This window comes from Trachemys scripta, chromosome 17 (genome assembly GCF_013100865.1).
Source record: "Trachemys scripta elegans isolate TJP31775 chromosome 17, CAS_Tse_1.0, whole genome shotgun sequence".
Taxonomy (NCBI): Eukaryota; Metazoa; Chordata; order Testudines; family Emydidae; genus Trachemys; species Trachemys scripta.
Genome location: NC_048314.1, coordinates 6,485,266 through 6,512,677, shown reverse-complemented (window position 1 = coordinate 6,512,677; position 27,412 = coordinate 6,485,266). Strand labels below are relative to the sequence as shown.

Below are 27,412 nucleotides of genomic sequence, written 5' to 3'. Positions count from 1 at the left end.
GTAGGAGGGAACTTGCAGGCTGTTGTCTTGTGTCCCAAGGTAGGAGACTGGATTCTGTCAATCTTAGCTTGCAAAGCAACAGATAAACTCGTGGGGATAAACTGTCCAGCGCTGCTTGGAATATAGTCACTGTGTCTGACTTGGTGACCTCCTGCAGCATGGAGTTCCACACGCTGATGTGAATGAACGTTTCCTTAACTTGGCCCTAAATTAACTGCCTGTTAATCTAAACACTAGTGCCTTTGAGCTTGCACACTCTTGTTCTGAAAACCTTATTTAGATTTGGTGGCTTAGCGCCCAGAGAGATCTGTGAAAAATCTTAAGGAAAGGGAATGGCTTGTGTGAAGATGAACTGAAATGCTCTTTAGGTGACCAAATAAAAAGTCTCATTTAAGATCCTAAATTGTTAAGGGAATACAGGATGTTATGCCTTAAAGATACGCTTTTGAAAACTAAATATTGAAACCATTTCTTCTTAATCACCAACCTGGCCCAGCTCTGAGAATTCTTCCGTGAGTGAAGTTAATTCCTTCCCTAACGCAGTGTGTGACACGTAGCTCCCTGCTCTGCTTTAGGTATTAATGATACCATTAATTATTGCAGAAATCTGAAATTGAATTTTTGCTGGGTCTTTTACATTTAAAAAAAACAACCCTTTCCATTGACTCCCAAAATGTGTTTATCTGCAGCGTTAAGACTATTAGTGTGTTAAGATCCCAAACAGTCCCTTTGTGTATTTTTTTTAAAAGTGCTTCCTTTCACCTTTAAGGAATCTTCCTAGCAGCATTGTGTGCATTTGAAGAGAAGGCAATTCGGAGTTCAGTTGCTGTCCTTGGTGAGAGAATGCACCTGTGGTGTTAATATTCCTAAAGGCAAACATTTCATGATTCACTGGCAGTAGTTTTCTTCTTCTCATTCATTTTGCATGAGCTAGACTGCATTTACTTGGAGTGAAATGCCTTCTATTGAAGGCTCTCCAAATCACTCTATAAACACTAAGCCTCAGAACACACGGAGGAGATGCGGGGCGTAGGAGTGCAGCACCGAAGGTAGTGGCCGCGCTTATAAATGCCTGTGTACTTTTTTCACAAAGCTGAGTTAAATGTGGGCTTTTGTGTGTGCAACTCGGGTACACCCAAGTGCACACTTCCAATAGCCTTGCACAAGTGATTTAGTACCAGGCTTATCAGGTGATTGGGAGAGGTGGTAATAGAAACTAGGGCCCTGTTTCTTGCTTACCTTAAGGCCATGTCTTCACTAGAAAAACTGTTAACACTTTTTTCCTAGCGTAGACATCACCTGTGGCTACTTCACACCACTCTGGTAGGATAAAAGGATCTTAAAATGACTGTTATTAGTAACAATAATCCCTAGCTCTTGTATCTTCTTCAGCAGTAGATCTCAAAGCACTTTACAAATAAATGATAAAGGGAAATTGAGGCACAGAGAAGGGAAGTGGGTTGCCCAAAGTTATCCAGCAGACCAGTGGCAGAGCCAGGAGTAGAAGCCAGGTTTTCTGAGTCCCGATCCAGTAGGCAATGCTGCCTCCCAAAACATAATTCACTCTTGCTTTTGAGGCCCCTTTGCACTGGCAGAATGCTCCCAAGTGGCCGTAGTGTAAATAAGAAACAAGGCCTTGGAGCTCTGTGACCGTGACCCATTCCCTTGTCTAGCTGCTGAGCGGCTCCCCTGCTGTCACTTTGTACTGAGAGAGAAGTTAGTATATCCGACTCTTTCCAGCAGAGGGATGGCAGAAAACAAACTGGCTGCCATGCTGTTGGGAGAAGATGGACGTGCAGCGTACTGCACCAGAGGGGAATGGGGGGTGGGGGGGGGGGGATGTATCAGCACCATCCATAAGCGTGTACATATGACTTGCCAAAGTGGCTTGTAGTCTGTTAGCCCCGTTGGTGGCTCGTAGTGCCCTGCCATGACTGGCTGCTAAAGCAGGCAGGGGCTGCTCCCCTTGGATACAGACCTCAGAGCTGTTATCCGTGTTTGTGTAACTTCCTGGCTTGGCTGCTCTAATCTCTCTCTCATATATCATTTTAGGATTTTCAGAGCTCGAGCCCAGCTTGTGTCAAGGCCGTGAGCAGAGCCTTCCAGGAAATCAATGACCTCTACTTGAGTGGAGGTAAGATGAGCTTGGCTGCCCACAGCAGAGTGCTTCCGAACAGCAGGCAGAAGCCGTTTCCGAGGCCCTCTCGGACTGCGATAGTTGCAGTTTTTAAGCCAATTTAGTTAAACCAGTGCAACCCCCTGGGCAGATGCTTATTTAGGGTTAAGAGTGGTTTATTTTGGTTTACAGTGAAACACTTCAGCTAGATTGAAATGAGACCCTCTTCAACTGAAATAAGTGTGTCCTCACAGATGTTTGCACTGGTTTAACTAAATCAATTTAAAATCACACCTTTAGGGCACGTCTTTACTACCCACCAGATCGGCAGGTAGCAATTGATCTATCGGGGATCGATTTATCGCGTCTAGTGTAGACGCGATAAAATCGATCCCTGATCGCTCTGCCGTCGACTCCGGAACTCCACTGCAGCGAGAGGTGGAAGCAGAGTCGACGGGGGAGTGGCAGCGGTCAACTCGCCACCGTCCTCACAGCCAGGTAAGTCGACATAAAATACACAACTTCAGCTACGCGATTCGTGTAGCTGAAGTTGCGTATCTTAGGTCAACACCCTTCCCCCCCCCCCCGTAGTGTAGACCTACCTTAAGTTAGGCGGGTGTAACTTCCTCATGTAGAAAAGGCCTCAGGGTTTTTTTTTTATGTATATACACGTGATGCACAAGCAGATGAGGTGCATTGTGTGCAAGATGACGGTGATGTCAGCAACTGTTTGATGATCCCAAGCAGTCTCTTACTGGAACCTTAGCAAACATTGTTTTTTCTCACCCTTCCTTCTTACTTATCACTCCCTCGCTTCTTGTTTGCTCGGTCCCTATTCCTCTGACGTAAAGTGGGCATGTGCTGGGACCGCTAATGCAACCGCTGGTGCTAACTGAGCCAGAGAGGGCACTTTTCAGAGTAACAGCCGTGTTAGTCTGTATCCGCAAAAAGAAGAACAGGAGTACTTGTGGCACCTTAGAGACTAACAAATTTATTAGAGCATAAGCTTTCGAGAGGGCACTGTGTGGTGCAGTCTCAGCTAACCTAGGGTGTCTGCAGCAGGGCTCCTTTTCCGAGCCGGGTCTCCTGATTTTAGCAGGCCTCTCCAGGTGATCTTTGCATTTTAAGGGGCATCTGAGCTGTAGTGACGCTGTGAGCCCCAGGTTTATTCTCACTCAGTGACTCTCACAGCTCCCAAATGGAAAAATATGCTTTCCCCCCCAACTACCAGTTCTGCAAATTCAACCCCAGATCTGACTGCAGCTGGGATCTTTCTGCCTCTGCCTGTCTTGGAATCTGCAATTAGAACACAGCTGAGGCAGCACAAAGCCGCATTCCCCCAGGGCTATGCTGGACCTGCAGAACTAATGGGAGTGAAAACAACTCTGGGAGCAAACGAAAGAGGCCGACCCTCCTGCTGCAGGGAACCAGTAATCCTCATTAGCTGCCAGTGGGAGTTGTATCCTGCTGGGGAGAGACTAGGCTCCAGGAGTGGAAAGGAGTAACGACTTGTCTACACTTAAAATGCTACAGTGGCACAGCTACATTGCTGTAGTGCTTCAGTGTTGACATTGCCTATGCTAACAGAAGGGATTCTCCTGGCGGCGTGGGTAAGCCAGCCCCGCCCCCCCCCCCCCCCCCCCCCCGCCAAGAAGCAGCGAGGTCAGCGGAAGAATGCAGGGTTATTACCCAAACTTGTGTAAGTTAATATATAGTATTACAAACCCTGTTCTTGTTTGCATAGCTTCATATTACTCCTGACTAGCCAGTCCCGTGGAATGAAGGAAACATGGCGCGGCTCTGTGATATCAGTTTACGCTCTTCGGAGCATATGTATCACTTTTCTTTCCCTCTGCAGCCTACGATAGAATCAGCAGTGAAATGGCCACGTGCAAGAGGGTTTCTTGCAAGGAAGATGTCTACCAGCTGTTTGAGTTCGCTCGAAATGCCTTCACCATGATGGCTATGATGGACTATCCTTACAAAACAGACTTCATGGGTCACTTCCCTGCTAACCCCGTCAAGGTGAGTGCTAGGGCGCTGGAGGGATCAAGAAGCGCTCTTACACCTTCTTGAGACAATGAATATCATCTTGTGTGTTCTTTTCTTTTTGTCCTGCCACTAAATACATCTGAAACTGATTGCCCTAAGAGGGATGGCTGCGGTCAGCCTCAGCCAACCTCTGCTTTCACTCAGGTTACACACAATACAAGCACATTGACTTAAACTTTCAAAAGTATCTAATCACTTTAGGAACCTCTGCTTTTTGGTTGTCCAACTTGAGACGCCTTTAAAGGGTTCTGATTCTCCAAGGGCAAGTGACTCGGACTTCCTAATAATCAAACTCCTTTTAAGATGTCTCAGGTCAGCCCCCTGCCCCACCACCTTGAGGCACCCAGAATCACTCGTTGCCAGGTCATAGACTATACGGTAGCACAGTGGAAGCAAGAACAGGATTTGTTCCCCCGAGTTTATATTTTTGATCATTTCTAGACAACTAATCCTTTTGACCTTTGTCCTGTGGTAATTCTTCCTCTCTCCATTCGCCCAGGGAAAACACACTCTGGAGAGCAAGGCTGAGACTTGTGGATATCCTTTCTAGAATAATACACTGTTTTGTGGACACTAGAATAAGAACATAATAGAATACCTAGCTCTTATCATCATTAGATCTTCAAGCACTTTACAAAGGAGGTCAGTATCAGCATCCCCATTATACAGATGGGGAAACTGAGGCATAGAGGGGAAATGACTTGTCCAAGGTCACCCAGTAGCAGAGCCAGGAATTGAACCCAGGTATCCTGAGGTCCAGTCCAGTGCCTGATCCACACCATCTCACTAAATAGCCCAAAGGATTGGGACCCCGGTACGGAGGTCTCCAGTCACCCCTCCCAATCCATCTAGGGCAGTAGTGTCCTGGTGGTGTTTAGGTGGCCTAGGTCAAATGGCATTGATGGTTTTCATTCCGTTTCTGGTGTGTGGCTTGTAGTGCTCTTGGGCCACAGTGCTACAGCACAGAACTTCCCCCAAGTTCCTAACTGCTCCACTTGGCTGTTTTGCTAAGGAGCTCGTGAATGAGCCACAAAGAATGACTTTCCCCATCCTCTCCAATAGGTGGTCCTCCTCGGGCAGTTGAGGCACTATGCCGGGTGGTGTGGAGAAGCATGCGTTGCTGGGGCCCATGTTGGACCGAGGGTGACAACTGATAAAACCCCAGGCCAAGATTTTCACAAGCAACTGGTGATTTTGGGGGGCCCAATTTGAGACCCCTTAGAGGAGTCTGGTTCTCAGAGGCCGAGTGGTTGGCCCTCTGACCATCAGGTCCTTTGAAGGTGTCTCAAGTTGGGCCCCTAGCAGCAATGTAATTCTTGAAAATCTTGGCCTCCTCCTCTGGGCTATTAGCCCAGCACCTTCTGTCACCCAAACTCTGCTAAACACTGACATACTAAAGGGCTGTAACTGACTTCGATTCCCCCCACCTTTTTCTGCTGCCCTACTGCAGCCCTTTAACATCGTGGCTCCAGGGTGAACTGCTCATTTCCTGGCCAGGTCCTCCAACACACTCTGTAATTAGAGGACAAAACTGTTCCATTATCCCCTTACAAAGCAGCTAAACTCGGCTAAAATGCCTGAGAGAGAGAAGATCTGGAGGACCTTGAAAACTGGAGAAATAGGATGAAATTTAATAATACAAAGTCGTGCACTGAGGGAATAAAAGAATTGTTGCTATCAGCTGGGGACGTATCAGTTGGAAGCGACAGAGACGGAGAAAGACCTGGGTGTATTGGTTGATCACAGGATGACTATTAGCTGCCAATGTGATGTAGCTGTGAAAAAGGCTAATGTAATCCTAGGATGCGTCAGGCGAGGTATTTCCAGTAGAGAGAGGGAAGTGTTATTGCCATTATACAAGGCACCGGTGAGACCTCATCTGGAATAGTGTGTGCTATTCTGGTCTCCCGTGTTTAAGAAGGATGAATTCAAACTGGAACAGGTGCAGAGAAGGGCTACTAGGATGATCAGAGGAATGGAAAACCTTCCTTACAAAAGGAGACTCAGGGATCTTGGTTTCTTTAGCCTAACCAAATGAAGATTGAGAGGAGATATAATTGCTCTCTATAAATACATCTGAGAGAGAAATCCAAGGGAGGGAGAGGAGTTATTTAACTTAAAGGGCCAATGTTGACACAGAACAAATGGATATAAACTGGTCATCAACAAGTTCAGGCTTGAAATTAGACAGAGGTTTCTAACCATCAGAGAAGTAAAGTTCTGGAACAGCCTCCCAAGGGGAGCAGTGGGGCAGAAACCTAATTGGGTTCAAGGCTGAGCTAAGTAAGTTGATGGAGGGGAAGGTATGATGAGATTGCCTACATTGGCATGTGGCCCATCTGTGACTGCTAGTAGCAAATATGTCCAACTGCTGGAGATGGGAAGGGCTCTGAGTTATTCAGAGAATTCTTTCCCAGGTGTCTGGCTGGGGGTCTTGACGACATGCTCAGGGTCTAACTGATTGCCATATTTGGGGTTGGGAAGGAACTTTCACCCAGGTGAGATTGGCAGAGACCCTGGGCGTTTTTCACCATCCTCTGCACAGGTCACTTGTTGGTTTAAACTAGAGAAAATGGTGGCATCTCTATAACTTGATGTCTTTAAGTCCCCTAACCTCTGGCTGAGTTACTGTTTATTGCTGATGGGGGTGGGTGAGGTTCTGTGGCCTGCAATATGCAGGAGGTCAGACTAGATCACGATGGTCCCTTCTAGCCTCAAAGTCCGAGTGGAGTGTCTTTCCTCATCCATTGTTTTGAAGCTTCCAGGATAATCTCTTTGTGAAACTGAGACCTCCAAACTAACTTCTAATTGCTTGTCATTTAAAGCATCTGTCTGGAAACTGACCAAAGTGTGTGTGTCCCATATCCAGGTTGGCTGTGACCAGATCCTTGCACATCAGGACCATATTAAAGGACTGGCGGCTCTTATCGGTGAGTTAGTTTTATCAGCTTTGCTTTATTTGAAACTCTCCTTCAGAAGCACTTGTGAACGCTGAGTTCTCCCATATTGTTTCAGGGGCTATGGAACACTTTGCACTGCAGTAGCACCTGGACCTTAACACGTCACAGACAATGAATTAACCTTTCAGCTCCCACATGACGTAACTATTAGCTTGGGTCTTGCCCATTTTTTCAGGGTATGTCTACGCTGCCAGGGAAGGTGTGAGCCTAGCACAGGGCTAGCTTTAACCTAGCTAGCAAGGGGAACAGTAATAGGGAAGATGTGTTGGCATGGGCTAGCAACCACAGTACAAGCCTGCTGGGGACCCTGAGTAGGTACTTGGGTTGCTAGCCTGGGCTGCCACGTCTTCATTGCTATCGTTACCCATGTTAGCTAGATAATAGCTAGAATGGGCATGCCTGTGTACGCTGCCATCAGCTCTTGTAGACATATCCCTATGCTCTTTGGAGTCTCAGCCCCATGGACTCCCAGTGAGGCTTGGGCTCCTAGGTCATTTAGGCCCTTTGGAAAATTTTACTCATACTCCAGCTCAATCAAAAGTTACAGGCTCGATTCAGCAGTCCCTGCTGGAGGTTCTCTAGCCTGTGTCTGCAGGAGGTCAGACTACATCAGTGGTTCTCAACCTATTTACCATTGTGGGCCACACATGCAGCTCTCTGTGTTACATGAGCCACATCCACACAGATATATGGCCTTAAGGACGTCACGTGGGCCACAGCTGTGTGCTGATTGGGCCTCAAGTGGCCCGCAGGCCATGGGTTGAGAACCACTGGTCTAGATGATCCTAAAGGTCCCTTCTGGCCTTAAAATCTACGCATCTCTGTGTTTATATTGGGCTTCTCACTGGGGAGGGAGGGAGGGAGGGAATCTAACGTATGTGCCTAAGGGGACTTTGTAAGGAGATTTTTGACATTTTAAAAACTTTGAGTGCAATTTGCAGATTAAAACACTTCTTTAGAACTACTGTTTTTTAGAACTACTCTTTTTAAAAAAATAACCTTCATCTTCGTTCATTTCAAAGAAGGTCTGCATATGTTAGAGATTTAGAAGGGAACATATTCTTTATTTTTAAAATTAGAGAAGTATCCAGGCCAGCGCAGTGCGGCTAGGCCATGCCTCCACTTCCTCCTTCATTCTGCTTGCAGTGCACGCCAGCACCGGGCTAATGTTAAGCCAAGAATGTGCTGCTCCTAACTCCCGAGCAGCAGTGTTTGGCTAGGAATTGAGGAGAGCTCTTTAAATGCTTAGGGCACTTGCCACGTGCTCCATCAGAGCAGCTCCTTCACGGCTCCAGTTCCTGCTCCCTTTGAAAAGCCGAGTGGGGCTCTTGTTTGTTGGTGATGAACAAGCTGAGAGTGGATCTCTTTCTGCTGTTGCCACCGGGCGAGCACTTCGCTCCTCTCTCCTGCTGGTCAGCTGTCATCTCACAGGACAGTTTAATCATGCAGGAGGCATGATCGACCAAAGCATGAGGCAGGGAGCCAGCTTTCTTCCATATCCTCCCGTCGGGATCATAGATGAACACGCCATCGTCTTTACTCATGCGTCGCAGCGATCCGCCTCCTGTGATATAGAGTCTAGAGTAGAGCACAGCGATGCTGAACTGGCAGCAGCCAAAGGGGGATAGTGTCAGCGTGGTCCACTGGTCAGTCATCGGGCAGTAATGTTCTGTCTCGTTCACTTGAATCCATTCCTCTGCCTGCAACGAACCAGATCACTGATTTGCTACATGACCACTTGGGTGGATGGTACTGTAGCACTGGACTTTTTCAATCTAATGATCCCCCACCCAATGAGTGATGCCAGTGTCCTAAGTCATGGTTAAAGGCAAATTGTGTTCTTAAACCATTTGCCCACCAGGGGGCTCAGGGGGCCTCATTCACAGTTGAAATGTAGCAGTTAATTTAAAAGCATCCTAAGAAACCCATGTGAAACACCAAAGTGGTATCAGAAAATGGCTCTGAAGAGGGGTCGTTCCTCTCTGGAAAATGGAGAAGGAATGCAGGGAAAAGCAAGTGTACCTAGGAGCGGAAAGAGCCCAAGGTCTGGACTGTCCCCGTTAGATTTAAGGCACTGGGGGGAGCCCCTGAATGGTGGGTTGTGTTATGTCATGGACAGCAGCCAAGGTGAAGCTTGGGGGAGAGGAGGGGTCATCCGCAGCTCCATCTCTATCAACCCATCCTCTATATCAAAGGCTTCAAGGGCCAGTGTTTTTGCACCCACCGATTTAACCCACTTAGATACCTGGGTACCTGTCTGAATCTGCAGATCAGGCACCATGCTGGGATATGCAGGTGGCCAAAACTGAAGGCACAAAACCAGAGGGATCCAGTTAAAGGCAGGCCTGAAAAACTGCCCCACCACTAGTGAGTTGTCGGTGTCAGTAATAACACAAACCATGTGTATCCTTATGCATTGAGCCTCTGCCTATGGAGCTGGAGGCAGAGTGCTTAGAACACCACAGGAGCTGTCGGTGCAGGATGGTGCATGGCCCGGAGCAGGGTTGCTTGTTACACATTGAATTCTCTTCCCTCCTGGAGGAGTGTGGAGACACTCAGAGAATCCTTTTGACAGGCAGGCTGCCACAGGACAGCTAGTCTAAAAGAAAAGCCCTCACCTATATCAACCCCCTGCAGTGAGTAAAATGGAAAGAGCTTTAGAAACCTGATTTACTTGATAGTTCTCTCTCTTTTATGGCCCTCATTACCGTAGTATCTGAGTGCAGCACGATTGCTAATGTATTTATCCTCACGACATCCCTGGGGGGCAGGGCAGTGCTATTCTCCCCATTGTACAGATGGGGAACTGAGGCACAGAGAGACTTAGGCCTGGTCTACAGCTAAAAATGAGATTGAGCTAGCTCCATTGCTCAGGGCTGTAGAAACTTTGTGCCCTGTGTGATGTAGTTAGGTCGACCTGACCTCCACTGTCAACACAGCTAGGTGACACAAGAATTCTTCTGTCGACATAGGTACCGTCTCTCAGAAATGGACAAACCCCTTCCTTCAACGTAGGAACCATCTACGCCACAGCGGCACCCTAGCTGCAGCTCCCAGCTGTGCCGCTATAGCTGCTCTAGCGTAGACATGGGCTAAGTGACTTGTCCAAGGAAGTCTGTGACAGAGCAGGGACCTGAATCCAGGCTAGCTCCCTACCCACTGGACCATCCTTCCTCTCTCTGTTCTGCTTGCTTTCTGCATTTCTCTCGGCACGCATGAGGAGAATCGGCTTGTCCGTTTCACTCCTGCATTAGGATGCGACTGCAAAGGAATGATGATTTGGCTTTTAAAACATTTCCATTGATGCTGTAAATATTCTTGATATTGGTAGTAACTAGGATTTGATTAGAACAGGGCAGCAACTCATGAAAACAATTGTATGGACCTAGGCATTTGCACAGGCTTATTGGCTTGTTCACCACTGCATTAGTACCCTGCAAGACTGAAATCCATTGAAATTAATGAAGTTTACAGTGTCATCAAACTAGAATAATACAGTCCTGCATCTGGGGCACCACCTGGCCATTTCTAAGAACAAATCCCAACTTACAGCATTTAAAGTCCTGCCTCCAATACAGAAGATCCTGTCTCCGACTGCAGCCATTCCATGGTCACACCGGGCGAAAGTCATGGCACGGTTAGCGATCCAGCGCCGGAGGCGAGGGAGGTAGCTGTATGTGTCCCTCAGGGTCTTGCCAGCAGAAAAGCCCCCTGGAGGAGAGAAGCGAGGAGAGAGTCCCTCTGCCCTGCTAAAGCTGTTCTCATCAGAGGCTCACAGCACTCTGCAAACAGGCATTAAGGGAGCCTTGCCAGCCATCCCTGCCTATGTCATGGTGAGGGGAAAGTGCTCCAGCTACATATGCAGCCTTGCCAAGGTGCTGTACCCTGAAGACCCAGCTGTCTCTCCTGTGGGGAGGGGCTTCCTCCCCAGAAAGGGCAGGACCTTGTTACAAGTGGCGTGTGCCAGATGAGCATCCAAAAGTCTGGAGGTTTTAAAATCAAACCTCTTGGATGTGAAAAGTGTCTCCTGCAAACAGGTTTTCCCCCCACGAGATTTTATGGTGGCACGTGGGGTATTTCCAACCCAACCAGAAAGCAGGAACAGCCTCTCTTGGGGGATCTGCTTCCACCGGGCACCAGGACGTGCAGAGATGCACAAAAGTGGCTATTTAAAAAGAAATCTGTTGAAACATCTTTCAATTTTCAAGTTTTGCCTGATTCTTGAATCTGAGCCCGTTCCTGTTCTCTAACTGGCGCTAAGACACCCCTCACGTGGGTATCTCAGGGCTGCAGTAGACTAGCTTCCTCTCTGTGAGGCAGGAGGCTAGTATTTGACAGGCACACCCCTTCATGCTCACTGAACTGAAGAATGCAGACAGAGTCTCTGAGTTAAAGATAAGGGAGGACAGGAGGTCAAATGTGGCTGACACAACACTTAACTCCGGGTTTTCCAGATTGTGTGTAAACACTCTCCACCCCCACGCTGTCTGCTTGGATACAGCACGTTTTGTTTGAAGCTCTCATACCAGCACTGCATGCGGAATTGTTCAGTATGACTGGACAGAGCTGTGGATAAGACCCCACGGGCTAGTGCTGTGAATGGGATTATGTGATGGGGCTGCCTATGATAGCAGGGGACTAGACTCAATGACCCAGTCCTATGTTCCTTTCTAACTTCAATGAGACATAACCATGGGATGTCAGCACTTCACCGTGTTTTTAATGCATTCGTTCTCACGACACCCTGGGAGGGAGGGGAGCATCTTTATCCTCATTGTACAGATGGGAAACAGACACAGAGGCTAAGTGACTTGCCTAAACTCCTGCAGGAAGTCTGTGGTGGAGCAAAGAATTGAATCCCAGTCTCTCAAGCCCAAGGCTAGTGCCCAAACCACTGGGCCATCCTTCCGACCTAGGTCAGCCGGTCACTCTGGCTGATCCAGGAGCCTTGCACTGGATCCAGGGTTTAAGAGGTGTCATTTCAGATGGGTCTTCATGCTTATTTGGACACTAAGGTAGAACTGATCTCAGAGTCTTACACTTCAGTGTCCTTCTCCTAAGATACCACAGTATAATTATATATTAAATGCACCATGCAAATTGCACAGTTCAAATCAAATCAAGGAGGTCCGGGAACTCGATCCCAATGATCATTTCTAGCCTTAAAATTGATGAAAGTCAAAAACCAAAGGTTCCTACTGCCGTGTCAAATCATCTTATAGCGCACAAGCAATACCTTGAATGTCATTATGTTAATGATGTGCTTTCTTTTGACATAAGACAGGACTAGCGCTGACTGTACATTATACTACGTGTCCAAGTTAGCAATTGCTGAAGGAACCCTTCATTTTTGTATTTCCGGATATGTTTAACACATTGCGTTAGGTAGTTGTGTCCTAGGCGGGGCTGGTAGAATTGCCTATTATTGTGGGTGCCCAACACTTCCCATTGATAAGACTTGTTTATAACTTTGCCAGACGTTAAGTGGCTGAACTGAAATTTTTCCATGACAGGTGTCTGCCTAGGGGCTGACCCTTTTTTGGGAAAATTCCAACCAGAACAGTGTAGCCGTTTCCACGATTGAGGCTAGGGGGAAACGCATTGTTTTGCCATGTTAAAAAAAATTCTGGCAGCTTTTCCTTTGAAAAATTCTAGTGTCCCCATGCTTTGGGGCAGGGGATGAATGAGGCAGGGGGTCCTGTGGAAAAAATAGTATGTGATCATGTAATTAAAGAATGTATGGAAGTGCTTACGCACAAAGGGACTGAATTAGGGTTGCCCAGGCAACCTTAATTTTGGCATTTTCTAACTTTTGAGTGTTTGACTTTGCAACCTTAGTAACGTTCTTTTACCAGGGCGTGGGCGTGCAATTAGTAAAGCATATTGCAATAGTGCCCACGGTCCGCATAAGGCCTGGGGCCTCATTGTGCCAGGCGCTGTACAGAAACATCAGATGGCCCTTGCCCTGAAGAACTTACACTTCAGTTACTTTTTGTGCTTCGTTGCCTAGGCTGAGCGCTCCAGGGCAGGGCAGGGGTGTTAGCCCCACATCTTCCATTCAAATGCACGTCACGTGTGTGGCTAAACATGCGGCAGTGCTTTGGAAATCTCACCCTAGTTTGCTTTCTTAAAGGAAAGCAGCTGGAATTTGGCCAAGACACCACGGTCAAAATTCCTGGTCTGACAAAACGTGCAATGGGATGTTTGACTGCAGCTGGCCAAGATCCTATTGTAACTTTTCTCTGCAAGACACTGCCCTCTGATGTAACGGCTGGCATTGGTTCAGGAGGAGGAGCACCACTTATTGATTCACCAGCCCCATACAGCACTATGGATTTCCCTGGTCAATTGCCCATCCAAGCACTGTCCTGGTCCAGTCTTACTTGACTGTAAGGTTACCGGTAAAAGCAAAGTAGCTACGTGAGTTCCAAGAGCAGCGTCACCTGAAATGTAGAGGATTCCCTTGTGGATGGTGCCTGCATGATCAGCCACTGGCACTGGGAAGGGAGCCGCGCACTCCCACGTGTTCTGCGCAGGCTGGTATGCTTCCATGGTGTTGGTGAGCTTCCCCAGCAGCGTCCCGCCGCCCACAGCCAGGATGCGATCAGACAGCACATCCGCGTGGAAGCGCGTTCTCCTCTCCAGCATGCTGGAGACCTGGAGCCATGACATGTCACGGGGATCAAAGCGGAACACCTAGGATCACAACAGAGGGAACAGTGGTCACTGCGCCAGGCAGTGAGCTAGCCAGGCTGGTGGGAGACAGGCCTGGCTTTAAGAACTGCTATGCACTGCGCTCACTGGGTGTGACTGCAATTGTGTAGACGTGCCTGATCTAGCTTTAATCGGCCTAGCCTGGGTACCAGAGCAGTGAGGCTGCAGCTTCACGGGCTTTCATGTGGGTTGTACAAGACTGCCCAGAGCCCTGGATAATTCCTCGGGCAGCTGGCCCATGCCTAAGCCTGTGTTGCCACAGCGTCACTACTCCAATTCATAAGCTAGCTAGATTAGAATGAGCACAGTACGTCTACACGTGCTGCAGGCACACCCCGGGATTCCAGGGTAGCCCCCCTTTCAGCTGAGAGGGCTAATACAGCCCAGCCTGAATGGTTCCTTTAAATGGCACTTAGTGTGCCCCAAGTCTAAACAAACCTGTTCAGCTTTGTCTGCGTACAGGACCTAAATGCTATAGAGCTTTTCTGACTGTGTGTGGGTAAGATCTACGCAACGCCCCCTCCACAAAGTTACATCTCGGGCCACAGCGAAAGCTGCGTGTGTTTCTTGAGCTACTTATTTAAACAGGGCAAGTGATAAGAACCTGGTACAAGGCTCTATGCTGTAGCCTGACAGAGATGGGTTGTCTCGGGAATCCCACCTGGGCCATGGGAAACTACCACCGAGGGGGCTGTCAGAACAAGGCTTCCAGCTGGAAACCCGTGTGATCCTCCTTACGGAGCAGAACTTGGCTTGATCTACAGCAGCCAGGCTGGCATGTTAATTCACTCCTGGTTGTTAACAACTCTCTGCTGAAGACACAGCACCGCTATCCCCCTCTGTCCTCTTGCCACCACCTGACCAGCGCTTCGTCCCAGCCTGGTCTGAGGCTTCCCATCTCCTGGGCAGAGCTGACCCTTTTTGGGTGGGGTTGAAGGGACTAGACCAGAAGAGCCTCTGGGATGCTGGTAGCACTGTGCTGCTTCCTGCAGCCTCCCTAACCCCCCCTCCCATTAAGTCTGATTGGGGGGCAGAGTTTGCCAGAGACCCTGGGGGCAACCAGTTTGGGCTCTAAGCACAAAGTGACATTTAGCAAGTGGGGCGCTGAGCCCCACCTGCGCTAACACACTCTAGCTAACCCCTGAAACAATGGTGTCTTACTTCCTAGGCAGGGGCAAGACATTGGAGCTGGGGCATGTACGGGGGAGAGGGGGAATATTCACCCTTCGTGGGCAAGAGAAATGGAGGCGCTTCTTTTAAGGAGACTCGAACTGTAACTCTTGCCCTTGCTAGAGCGATTTTTGCGGCAGAGGGGATGGTCTGAATATGATCCTGTTTCAGTGGGACTGGGTCAGGCAGCAGAGCTCAAAGGCCAGGAGGATTGATGGATGTGGGCCGGTGTTCTACTACTTCAGGTATTTGAGGTTGGCCTGGTTTGGGGCTGGCGTACAAGTGTTTCTGATGTGATCCACGGAAGTGGAATATATTAAACAGATATGGAGAGTTTGACTGGCCTAACTTGTCTCCCAAAGGACGTGGTGGGAACCCCGTCCCCAGAGGGATTTTAAAGCTGGACAGAGCACTAGGAAATACCTTGTAGGAGCAGACCTGCCCTGGGCAGCCTGGAGGAGATGACTCCGTTCCGATCTCAAACACGACTTCTCCTCTTATCCCTCTCCAGGAGAGTGACGAGTGATTCAACCCGGTCATTACTCTGCGGCCATCCTGAGCAGTGCTGTGAACTGAGGGAGACCGTTCGCATGCCAGGCAGCTCTTCAGTCTCTGCAGGGCCATTTGTCTCTGCCGTGTTCAAGGCCAGCGCTTTCCAATGAACGTTAGGCAGCTAAATAAGGGGTCTGGGTTTTTTCACAGTTATGCTGGACACCTGCGACCCCCACTGACTATAGTGGGAGTTGTGAAAGCTCAGCGCCTCTGAACATTGACTTTCGGTACCTAGTGGGGAAATTGGCCTTAGCTCTTCTGAGCCTGTGTGTGTACAGAACTCCCTTCGAGCACTTGATTCCCTCTAACCTAAAGCGCCTTACCTCGTTTGAAGGATGTTTCCCTGCGGGATCAAATCTGGACTGGCCGCCGATGACAAAGAGGAAGTTATTGATCACAGCTACACAGTGGTTGTAGACAGGTGTGGCGAGTTCACCTATCTTTCTCCATGCACTGCAGCTCTCATCTGCAGCCCACATGTCTCTGCAGACTCTGTTGTCCGTGGTTCTGCCACCAAGAATCAGCAGCATAGAGGAGCTGGAGCGGATGCTTGTGTGTTGAGTCTGCAGGACTGGCTGAGCATACAGCTGGGAGTGGTAGGTTAGAGCCTCCTGGAGGTACCTATGGCACTCCGAGTCTGTCCTCATAATGGGGGTTTCCTGCACGTATCTCTGCAGATCCCGCAGAGGAATGAGAGGAAATCGGATTCGCCTTAAAATATCTGCCGCTCCTTTCAGCCTCGCGCTGTCATGCAGCAGCCAGCGTACAGCAGCGTTGAATAGCTCCAGCTCGGTGCACCCGGCCATGTCTGTCTTGTCTAAGATTTCACACAGGGTCTCTTTGTCCAGCTCCTTCATGCACTGAGGGTCAGTCAGTATCTGTCTGTAGTGCTGCCCTACGTGGTACATGGCTTTCTGTCTCAACTCTTCTGGACCAAGCCTCCTAGCGATGTTGAGTGTGTCCAGGCAGTTCTTGTGATTCAGGCCGTCCTCCAGAAACTGAAAACACAGCTTGATCACTTCCCGGACGAGAAGGGTTTCTGCCGCCTTGAACGTCTCTTCGACGTTCTGTAGGGAGAGTTCCAGTTTGTTGGAGTAAATGAAGTTGAGAACATTCCTCAGCCCCCCAGCGCTGATGGCTTTCAGCTGCACGTTCGCATCGGGGCTCCCGGCACGGGACGAGTTTCCAACAAACAGGATCTTGCAGTAATTGCTCGCTGAAGCCAAAATGATCTTGTGCGCAGGAAAGCGAACCCCATCTGCCTCCAGCGTTACATCACACAGCGCGTTCTGTGAGCGGAGGCTGCATGCTCCGTCCAGGAGTTTAGCCAGGTATGTGTCCGATGTGAGAGATTGGCTCGGAGCGCTGAGCGACATCCCTCTGAAAGGTGCCTTGTGACCAGGAGGGGCGCAGGAATCTCTCTGCAGGTGTCTATAAGGAGTGACTCCTTGCCCCCATGTAGGGGTTTTCAGTGGAGCCTTCAGTCTCACTCCTTGGGGAGCTGGGTCTGTCGGACTCTTCCGAATCCTGTCTTCTAGTCGGCAGGAGCACCAAGTGCTGTGTGCTCAGCAGAGGAGACTAGCGGTACTATCACTGGTGTTCGTCTGTAGTGTTCCTTTTGGGCTACTATATGAGCAGGTCACTTGAGTGGCAGGCAGCAAACAGTCCTTCCTTCTCTTCTCTATCTGCCAATTATTCATCCACACAAAGGCGCCCAGTCTCCTCCAGCTCCCATGCTACGCCTGATTGACTTGTATTGGCCAGGTACTCGTTTTCATCTGGGCAAGTCTGGGCATGTCGCCCTCCCTTTTTCAATCCGTGATCAAACAAAATTCTTTCTTTGCAGGGCTGGCATTGGCCAGTTTGCTTAAGTTGCTGTCTTGAAGCTGCAGTAAATACACCCTGGGGGGTGGACAGCCACTAGCCTTGTGCGGTTTGAGAATTCAGTTCGGGATAGTTTGTGTGAGAGACTATACAACAGCTGAAGTGAGTTAGTCTGAGATTCACGTAGGGCCGAGACCAGATCTGGGAGAGCTAACGAGGCACAAAGACCCAGGGGGCCTGTTGCGGACACTGGGTGTTGCAGAGAAGGGGATTCTCCCACAGCCAACGAATATATGGCAATGGTTTTGCTGATCTAATGACTAGGCAGGTGGAGAGCTGTGATCTTTACTACAGCCTGGCACGCAGCCTTTTAGATCTGTTACCCTGCCCACACACCCTGATCTCCTTACGTCTTCTCGGGCTGGTCTCTCAGCTTGAGTTCTTTGGGGTTGCTCTGGGTAGCGCAGCCATTGAGGTATCGGCAGCCCAGCTTAACTGTCTTTCTGCCTGACAGGAGTGTTCTACAACTCGACTGGAATGGCGCCTTGTTACGACATATACAAACAGTACAGAAAATGTTCTGACCCGACTGGCTGTGGCATCGGCCCAGATGCCGAGGCGTGGGACTATCAGGTACGCTGCTTGGAGGAATCAGTGGACTTTAATACAGATCCTCCCCCTTTCCATCTTGACAGTTCCCATTTCCATCACAGGCGTGTACCGAGATCAACTTAACCTTCAGCAGCAACAACGTGACCGACATGTTCCCTGAAATCCCGTTCACCGAGGCTATGAGACAGCAGTACTGCTTCAACAAATGGCTCGTGCACCCGCGAAGGGACTGGTTGCAAACAATGTTCTGGGGCAGCGGTAAGCTGTATGTTGCTGTTTATTCCTTTGCATCATCTGTGTATTTCCCCACCACGGTCCCTGCATTCTGGGCTGGAGAGCGGGATAGCATTAAGGGGAGGGGCTGGCTCAGTTATAATGAATATACACACACATCACGGGTGGCAAGTGATTCGTACAGTTGCAGCTGTTCTCTTAGTTAAGGACTGCAACCAAATCAAGTAGTCTCTAGTTTCTCCTCCCGTTTCCCTAATGCTCCCCCACTGCAACTCCCCTCTAGGACCATAACTCTGCCCTGCCCTCTCTCCTGCCCCAACCCCCTCTTCCCACTCTGCCTCCTCCCTCCTTGTTGATTCTTGCACCAACACAGCAGACTGGCCCCAGTAAAGCGTGGAGGCCAGTCATGCTTGGGGTGGAGCTGGACAGGACTGGCTTCTTTCTGGAAGAATGAGCAGCAATCTCTTCTTGGCACAGCTTCCTTTCCACCTCCCCCTCTGCGCATCTGCTCTTCATGCACCTCTTGTTAGAGGGGAGGTGGTGGCAGAGTCCAGGAGAAGCCTGGCTTTCTGTAATCAGTCCATACTGTACTTCCCTTAAAAACAAGTGGAAAACCAAAGTGACTGCCAAGAATTTTTTCAATTTTCCACTGTCATTTGCACACCCTGAAGCAGCTAAACAGGTTTTGGTAAATGGACAGGAGAGTAAAGGGGCCCCTCAGATATCATCTGTATGAATTTCAGACCTGAAAGCTGCAAGCAACATCATATTTTCGAATGGAGACTTGGATCCGTGGGCAGGCGGGGGCGTAAGTATCTACCTCGCTGTGGGCTGAGCACAGGTGTGAGAGACCCCAGTTCTTAACCTGGCTGACCTCACCCTTTCTGTCTAGTGTTAACAGACCCCCTTAGGCTGCTTCGCGGCAATGCCGGATGGCTACAGAGCAGGCAGCAGTTGCTCATGTCCAGCCTGTTCAATAGGTATCTTTGCTCTGCTGCCCCCGGACACTGTGGCAAAGGGTACGTTAGTCTAGCAGGCAGGCTGCTGCTTTCTGCCAAAGAGGGGATTGGATTATATTGGCCGTGCTGCAGCAAAGCCCACCTCGTTATAGACACAACAGCTCTTTGCACTAGCGTCGGCTGGGGCAGAATTTGGTGAAGTAGAACTAGAACCAGCTGTGGCTGTAGCACCCCCCACTCCAGCTCCCGTTGCTCCACCTGCCGTTGGAAAGCCAACTTCTTCCCAGCAATAACACCCTAACTTCTAGTTGCTGAAGATCAGATTTGTGCAAACTAAAAATGAATTCATTCTTCCCAACAACCTGAGGCAGCCGTGGTAACGCCTGAAAGGCTCGTGGTTCTGGTCAGATATGTTTTATTGGGGAAATAAGCCTGGCCACAACCATTGACGCTTTTTACCTTTAAATGGAGGAAATGTCAATTTCATTTGAGAAAACACATTTGACTGAGTGGGAGGAAAACAAGGGCTTATGATGATCTTGACACACCTGTACCTGTCCTGCTCATGACGGTCAGGGGCCTGTTGCCCTTCCTGGCTCTGTCTTTAATTTTTAAAGCCCTTATTCAACACACTTGTCTGGTATAGGGAGTTTGACTTGCACATTTGATTGTTCCAGATAAAGAGTAACCTCAGTTCCTCACTAATTGCGATAACCATTAAGGGAGGCGCTCATCATCTGGATCTCCGGTATGTAGCCTGTAACCATAAGCCTTTGCTTACGGCCTCCCTGTTGGCCTGGGTGATCCCAGCAATGAAAACCACCAGTAGCCTCAGCAGGAGACAGCCCACCAAGCACCATGGGCACTATGCTGCTGAAACGTTGCTTTGGAAGAAGAGCCGTCCCCTTACCCAACTCAGTGCCCTGCGCTCTGCCCCTCCTTGAGCATGGAAATGGTGTTTGGTTCATAGCTGCTGTTTTACCGTGTTCACTTGGTCTCATCACTGAGGAAGGGCCCTCTTGAGCAGGGCTTGTGCCAAGTTGCTCTCAGTGGAAGCTCCTTTCCAGAAAAGTGCTTTCTTTCTCCCCCGTAGGGCCAGCGCTCTGCCCCAGTAACCCGACAACCTATATGCAGTGCACATTGCAACATACCACCACTCAAGCTTTCCTTCCTTAGTTAGAAGCTGGTTGGCTTGAGCACTGAGGACAGTAATGTGCCTTCCATCCTGAGCTACCCAAACTCAGGGAGAGCCCATTACTCCCGTTCCTGCAGGCATACTGACCACCTCCCCACTATTACTTTGGTTTGTACTGTAACTTATTTCTCAGGGTTACACACTACTCAAATGGTTTAAAGCTGCATCGTAGAATGGTAAGCAGGCGGTACGTCTACAACCTTGTTCTCCGTGGCTGGAGCTATCCCCCGCACAAGAGGGGAAGCCCTCCTATGACAAATGTTTTATGTAAGGAAACTAGATCCTTTGCACCTCAGCTAGCTAGACTGTGACCTTGAACATGGCTGCTATGGCCTCTGAGTAACTGTATGCTCATGCTGGGATATGGACAATTAACTCTTGTATATGCTTGGCATTCCCTACAGCGGCCATAATCCAGCTGATCCTCCATCTGTCACAGATGCACGCAACCTAGAAGCAAGGATTATCCATAACTGGGTGACGTCTGCTAGGATTGAGGGAGCCTGGGAGAAGATGTCTGCGGGTATATCACCCTAAAGATATCCATCCGGCCGCCAGCAGGAATGTTGTGCTGCTAGTGCGTGTGCCAGAAAGCATGAGGGTGGCAGCCCTAGGAGCTACTTGTGCACGGACCATCTGACAAATGTCAGTTCAAATGGCTCTACCACGGTGATAAAAATTCACCTGTCAAGCGTCCTGTGAGTCAGTCAAGTCTGTCAAAAGAAAACGCGTAGGCCAAATCCATTGACTGAAGGCAACAGCACTTTGCACTAGTCACATGCTTACCTGCATTGTATCAAAGATGTAATTGTAATGGGAGAAGGAGAGAATAGAAGCTTGCCTGCAAGAGTTAGACCATTCCTCAGGAACTGGGTCAGACTTTATGTACATGCTTTCCAGAATGGTAGAGGAAATAATGTGCCCCTGCTGTGAGAGTGAGGTATGATTGATTATTCACAGCCCACACCGATCTCCAGGGTTACACAAAACCAGAGGACAGATGTAGCTTATGTGCAGCTAGAAACAGTATGTCTTCAAAGAAATGCTTAAAAGGAGAAAGTTCTCTTGGGTGATTTGTGAAGAAGTAGAGGGAGGGTACTAGTTATAATGATTAGTGAGTTGTAGGGAAAATAAATATATATATAGGTGATTGGTCAGCTGTGGAGTAGAGACTGAAGTTTGGAGAGCACGTACCTTATCTAAGGTAATCCCAATGTGAACAGCTATTGTACAGGAAACATTAGCAGTGAATAAGTAGTCACATTTCCAATGATGACCCCTACGTTTATTTCAAAATAAATTACAAGTTTATTAAAGTATGTGATAGAATTCCACGGGCTGGCTTTTGAATATAACCAAAGAGGATACAAAAAGGATATTTTTCTCTCACCCTGAGAGGTGAAATAAATTCATCTTTGCACATTAACAAGTAGACTCTTACCTACTGCAAATACTGTGTACCAATAAATACTAGCAAGACTGAAAAAATATTACATCTTAGTAATTAATTATATGCCTTAAAGTAAAATGTATCACCTTACCATGATTGGGGGGGAAGAATCATCCCAGGCTCGTGTTACTGAGGTGGGCAAAGTACAGCACTTGTTCTTACCATTGCTCAACTCAATGCTCAGTGTTGGTTAATATTTACACTGGTGAATCTCTGCTTCCATCAGGCCTCAGGTGGTTCAGATAGATACTAGGGCCAGTCCTTGATGCTTTTTCACATGATTCAGAGCAGACCCTCCAGGCACTGGGAGTAAGTTTCCCACATAGAGCAAGGGTCACACAGGTTAAAGCGGAAGCATTCCAGCAATTGGCAGGGTTCATAGTGCCCCATGAGAGGCGCGCTGAATGTCTCTACAGAGGAGAGCCGGGAAAGGAGTAAAGTCAACTCTCCCCCTCCCCCAATGGAATCCCCACCTCTAGCTCTCAAGATAAGCCAAGGCCAGGTGGCTGTCTCTCTTGGCAACCTTTTATCCTTGCTCTGCTACAGGAATTGCTTCTTGATTACACGGCCTTGCTAGCACTCCCAGCTCCTGGAAAGCAGGAACCACACAGAGACCATGCCCCTGATTAGGATCGGTCTTTGCCACATGATGCATTAACAAAGCAGCTAGGCGAGGTGTGAACCACCTAGAAAGTACGCTAAGCTACAATCTTTGAACCAGTGGTGGCCAGTGGCCTGCTCTCTGCCCTTTGGGTGACTTCCAACTTTCCACTCTGAGAGGAGGCAAGAGTTCTTTTTAACCCTCTTGCACCTCATGAAAGATTCTAAAATATGAAACTTAACAAGGAAAGTAGTTCTGCAGATTAGATTTGTTCCTCTTTAGAAGATAACGCCTGAAAGTGGCTAAAAAAGGAACATCAGTGAAGTATAGAAGAAATCAAATAGTAAAGGCTTTTAGATGATAGAGTGTGGGGATAAGTTAGATATATAGCAAGACAGAGGCAGAATTCAGCTTTCATCTTGTCAGAAGTAGCTCCATCAAATGGTGGGGGGCAGGGGGAGTGTCATGCTTCATAATCTGTTGCAGATTTCTGTGGCAGACAAATCTGACCCAGTTCAGCACAGATTTATTTCCTTTATGGTTTTTAAACCTTGGGTAAGAGGACAGGGTATATAGTGAAAAAAATCTAGTTATCAAGTACATCCTACAAAGTGGCAACTGGGATAGTCACAGCTATTGCAAGCCCATCCACCATTTCCTGGAAAAAGTTTTAGAGTAACTGGGCTAAGAGAAAGGAAAGGAAAGGAAAGAACTAGGAATGTTTTCACAAGACATGAACTGACCAGCTGGTAAGAGGAGTAGACAGCTCCTCCCACTAACTCAGCCCAGCATGCTGGATTAAGACCTACAGCAGTGGCTTTGTTACCAAAAGGCTCATCATTCCACTGTATCATCACATACAACCATATGGAGCATAGGGGCAAGTTCCAGAAACAATAAGAAATGCTGCTTCTGGTTACAGAATAGAATAGCTTAACCCAGGGCTTGAAAAATCCACACACAAGTCAGAAACTTTCCCTGGGCAGCATTAAAGTATGTGTCATCACTTCCAACAGTACTTAAGATTTCATTTAAAAAACTGACTTTTTAGTCCTTTGCAATCTGCCAATAACCTTCCAACAGTGAATAAATGCAGTATTTTCTTTGAGGCTGCAGTGTTTCTACTGCAGCTATGAGACTGCCAAGCAGCAATGTGAAACTAACTAGACTGGTCAGTTTCATTGCTGCTGTTCAGAATCCTGAGAGCAGCAAGGAAACTTGTCTTCCTTTCACTTCCAGGCTGCTTCTTGAGAAAGCTCACAGCAGGAGGAGTAAGTACTGTAGTTTCACAGGTGAAGAACCAAAAAAAAGGCTAGGACAGCCTACAGTAGCAGAAACTTGCCTTCTCAACCCCTCATGACGGAGGCACGAGGAGAACGGAAGGCAAAGCTTCTTTCCCTCCCAGCAGTTGGAGAGGATGAGTGGAGCTTCAGATTTAATCTGACGCTTAACAGGACCATACAAAATATGGAGGAGGCCCAAGAGATTCCAGACACAGCACCTTGGTAGAAATCCCCATACTTAAGGGGTGGCAGTGGGGTTGGGCTTCTCAAATGGGGGTTTCACTTCTGCCCCATATCAATCTTTCATATCTACTTTGGGCTAATAGAGAGATTTTTCCAAGCCCTCATTTAAACTCTGGTACCTAAATGAGACCCCACTACTAGCCTCACCCTGTCAGTGTACAGTACTTCATGGCTGTGACCATACACAACAAACCAAGCAGTATTTATTCCTCAGTGGAGGCAGGCCCAAGTCCGAATGAATAGTGAGTGTGTGCACTTTGTTTGTTTTGTTAGAATTAGGCAAGGCACTCAAGCTCTTGGAAAGTAACCAGGGCAGCTCGCGGCAAAAGGGTCTTTAACATCACTGGATTAAATTATGGCCTTTCCACAACAATCCATTATTTGAGTATGGGAAGTGATTCAATGCATGGAGATGCCAAGTAGATGGATTATATTCACTGCACTTAAGGCTTTGGTTCAAAGGACCATACAGTACCTGAATGGAAACTTTCCAACCAAGTATGAGCACTGGTCCTATCATGTCTGGAAAGTAAGAGGATGTGCTGTGCCATCAAGGTGGAGTATTGTGCCTTTAAACTTCACAAACCAATCAGAGGCAAGAAAGTATCTTTGAGGAGGCACAAAAGCAGGTCATGACATAAGCAATTAAAGCTTCCTCTTCAGCAGTCAGAACGGGAGCAATCAGATCGCCAATTGTCAGACTATTTACATGTTTCAGGCATAATAAATGCTAGTTTCAAACTGACATTAGGTTTCTGTTCTACCCTGAGCAGAATGTTGACCAATATTAAACAAAACATTAAAAAAAAGGTCAGATTTGACAAAAACCACTAGTTAGGGTAAGTTAATTTCCTAAGACAGCATGAAGCCAGAGAAGAAATAAATCAGACCAATAGCTTTGGAATAGAAATTTAGGATTGGGGGGGGGGGGAGGGAGGGAGATAATGTTTACTCCTCCCTCCACTTTATTCATTCAGAGTGAAATTCATCCCATATCCTTCTACTTCTATACTGAGCTCATGTGATATGGAAGGAATTGCAACACAATACACATGGAACCCTACAGTGCCATTTTTGCAGAGTCAAATGCTTCTAAGAGTGCAACTGCACTTTATGATCTTAACCCAGGGCTTAAGTGATACATAGAACCATATGCTCTCTGCACTGGGGTGTATATTCATCTCCTGAAAATTAACTCTTAAGCCCCCTTAAATACAACCAAGACACTCTGGAATTCTTATGAACCATGTAAAAATCAAGCAACAAAACAACTATTCAGCTTTAGGGTATGGCTTCTAAATTCCAATGTGCACTTAAGGGGGAGACCTTGTAAATTCCAAGATTACTAAAATTCTTGAATTTATGGATCACTTCATTCTGCATTAACTTGTCATATCAGCAAATCCCCAACTCCCAGCATCAACAAACTTAAAAAAATGGTACCTCTCTCTCTCTCTCTGTGTATGTGTGTGTGTGTGTGTGTATATATATATATATAGAGAGAGAGAGAGAGATAATTTGCAGTAATTGTTTCTTCATTTCCATGTGCCATTATCAAGGAATGATAAGTACTGCCTAAAGATTTAAAAAGTGGTCCAAATAGTAATGTCCTACTCCAGCAAGACCAGGTCTGGCAAGACAAGTTATACAGACATTGATTACTTTACAAAACAGAAAGTTACATTTACTGTTAAATCCATAACTGAATTGCAATGGGTCAGCTTTATATTACCACTATTTCTCAGCCCCAAAATTAGAGTGGATTGTGCCTACACACGTACCTGTAACCTGTCTTCTCATTAATGAGACCTATGGGCATGGAAACTATGACAGGAAGAGACCCTAAAATATAAGTGAACTAGCACTTTTCTCCCACAACGTATTGGTGTTCACAGGACTGCATAAGTTAGCTACTTCCAAAATTCATGTTTCTTTCAAACATTTGTTTCATTTTACTTTCGAAACTCATTTCCAGAAATAAAAATGCAAGACCCCCTAGACTCTCAGAAAATACTTTTATACATAATCACTAGGTCTATTTTCTCCTCAAAGCACCCAAACAGCTCTCAGCAAGTCTACTAGCAGTATCAGTGAGAGGGGAGACCCTTTCAGTAGGACCACATTCTGAATCCATGTCAGAAGACCCTCAGACCATCTGCATTTAATTCTACAGGGGAACATAACACTTTCAAGCAAGGTACTTCAAAGAAGAAAAAAGAATTGAAAACCCCTCCTTGTCAATCCATAGTAAGACAAATAGTAGGAATTACTCTGCACAACAATGAGCCTCACTGATCCAACATAACATTTTTAAAATCCAAGATCTGAGAAAGTTGGGTTTGAATTACACCTAATGTGCTAACCAGCTTTTCTGTAGCTCAACCTCGCAAAGCAGCTTTCAGTCAGAATACCTGAGACTAACTGATGCAAATATATATATATATATATATATATATATATATAAATGCATGTATGTATATTGTTTGCTTTTCACATTGTCTCCTGCATTCCTGCAGATAAGTTAAAAAAATTGCCATACATCTACAAAATTGATTACCACTTTGAGCTAAATCAGCAGCAAGTTCTGTACTCAATTTGCCACCATTCATTCGTTTTAGCCACAGCTCAGTAAAATTCAGATGCTGGACTATAGATGGTTTTGGAACATAATTTCTCTCTTCAAACAGAATGCTGCAGAGCTCATTGATTTGGAACGAGATCAAAGTGTCAGCAATATTACTGACATCCCCATTTTTACTGGGACAAAGGTACAGATCTCTGTCTACCCCACATACCATATGGAGATATTACAGGCTCATACCATGGAATGAGCTGGAGTCAAACTTTTCAGTACGTCCTTCTCTCCAGAGACAATCCTGTGCTATAAGACAACTTGCTGCTGTCCTGAAATATAACCAAAATCTACAAAGAATGGCACGAGTGAGTCACTGGTTGCTCAGAGACCTATTAACATCAGGGTTCACACTGCAATTGCTTCCCCAACCTTGATGTCTGCATCAAATCCAGGCAAAGCAGTATAGTGTGCTCAGGTTGTCCATCCCCGAGCTAAAGCGCGGAGTTAGATTTAAGACTGACCGATTTCTCTAAATCAGAGATGCTTTTCCAATTTTTTTAAAAACCAAGAAAGGGTAAATAGAGCAATTCTCTGCTATCCCAGTTCAAACCCTGCACAGTAAAGTGACTCAAAGTAACAGCCCGCTGCCAAAGATTCATATAGTACTTCTATGCTGGTGCCCAGATAGGAAGGGGATGAGCTTCTGTGTTAAATACATATTTGTCAAGGTTGATTAGGTCTACGTCATCCGAAAACAGCAGAAACATATACTTGAGTGTTTCCCCAAGAAAGAAGCTTTCCATCTTATCTCTTGGCTCTGGGTTACTGGGGTTCTGGACGTTGTTAATGGAAGTATAACCACCTGAAGGAAC

General features: G+C 47.3%; 3 protein-coding genes across 3 annotated transcripts in view; 1 reads left to right on the top strand and 2 right to left on the bottom strand.

Annotated features, from left to right (window-relative positions):
• Positions 1–2,052: 2,052 nt before the first annotated feature.
• DPP7 (dipeptidyl peptidase 7) lies at positions 2,053–21,878 on the top strand (the record flags this gene model as incomplete). Its single annotated transcript, XM_034793564.1, is given in 8 exon segments — positions 2,053–2,134; positions 3,975–4,141; positions 7,038–7,098; positions 17,903–18,021; positions 18,102–18,258; positions 18,978–19,042; positions 19,871–19,941; positions 20,793–21,878. Coding segments are annotated over 8 exon segments (855 nt in total), but the record flags the coding sequence as incomplete, so codon positions are not given.
• LOC117889405 (kelch-like protein 13) lies at positions 8,102–17,744 on the bottom strand. The gene is made up of 4 exons (XM_034793563.1): positions 15,888–17,744; positions 13,572–13,824; positions 10,679–10,839; positions 8,102–8,828 (listed from the first exon to the last, which is right to left on the bottom strand). Exons 1-4 carry the CDS (start codon positions 16,938–16,940, stop codon positions 8,412–8,414), a joined length of 1,884 nt encoding a protein of 627 aa, XP_034649454.1. The 5' UTR covers positions 16,941–17,744; the 3' UTR covers positions 8,102–8,411.
• Positions 21,673–27,412, bottom strand: part of MAN1B1 (mannosidase alpha class 1B member 1) — a 31,624-nt gene continuing 25,884 nt past the window's right edge. The window contains exon 13 of the mRNA XM_034793562.1: positions 21,673–27,412. Within this exon, the coding sequence (XP_034649453.1) occupies positions 27,209–27,412 (204 nt within the window). The 3' untranslated portion in view covers positions 21,673–27,208.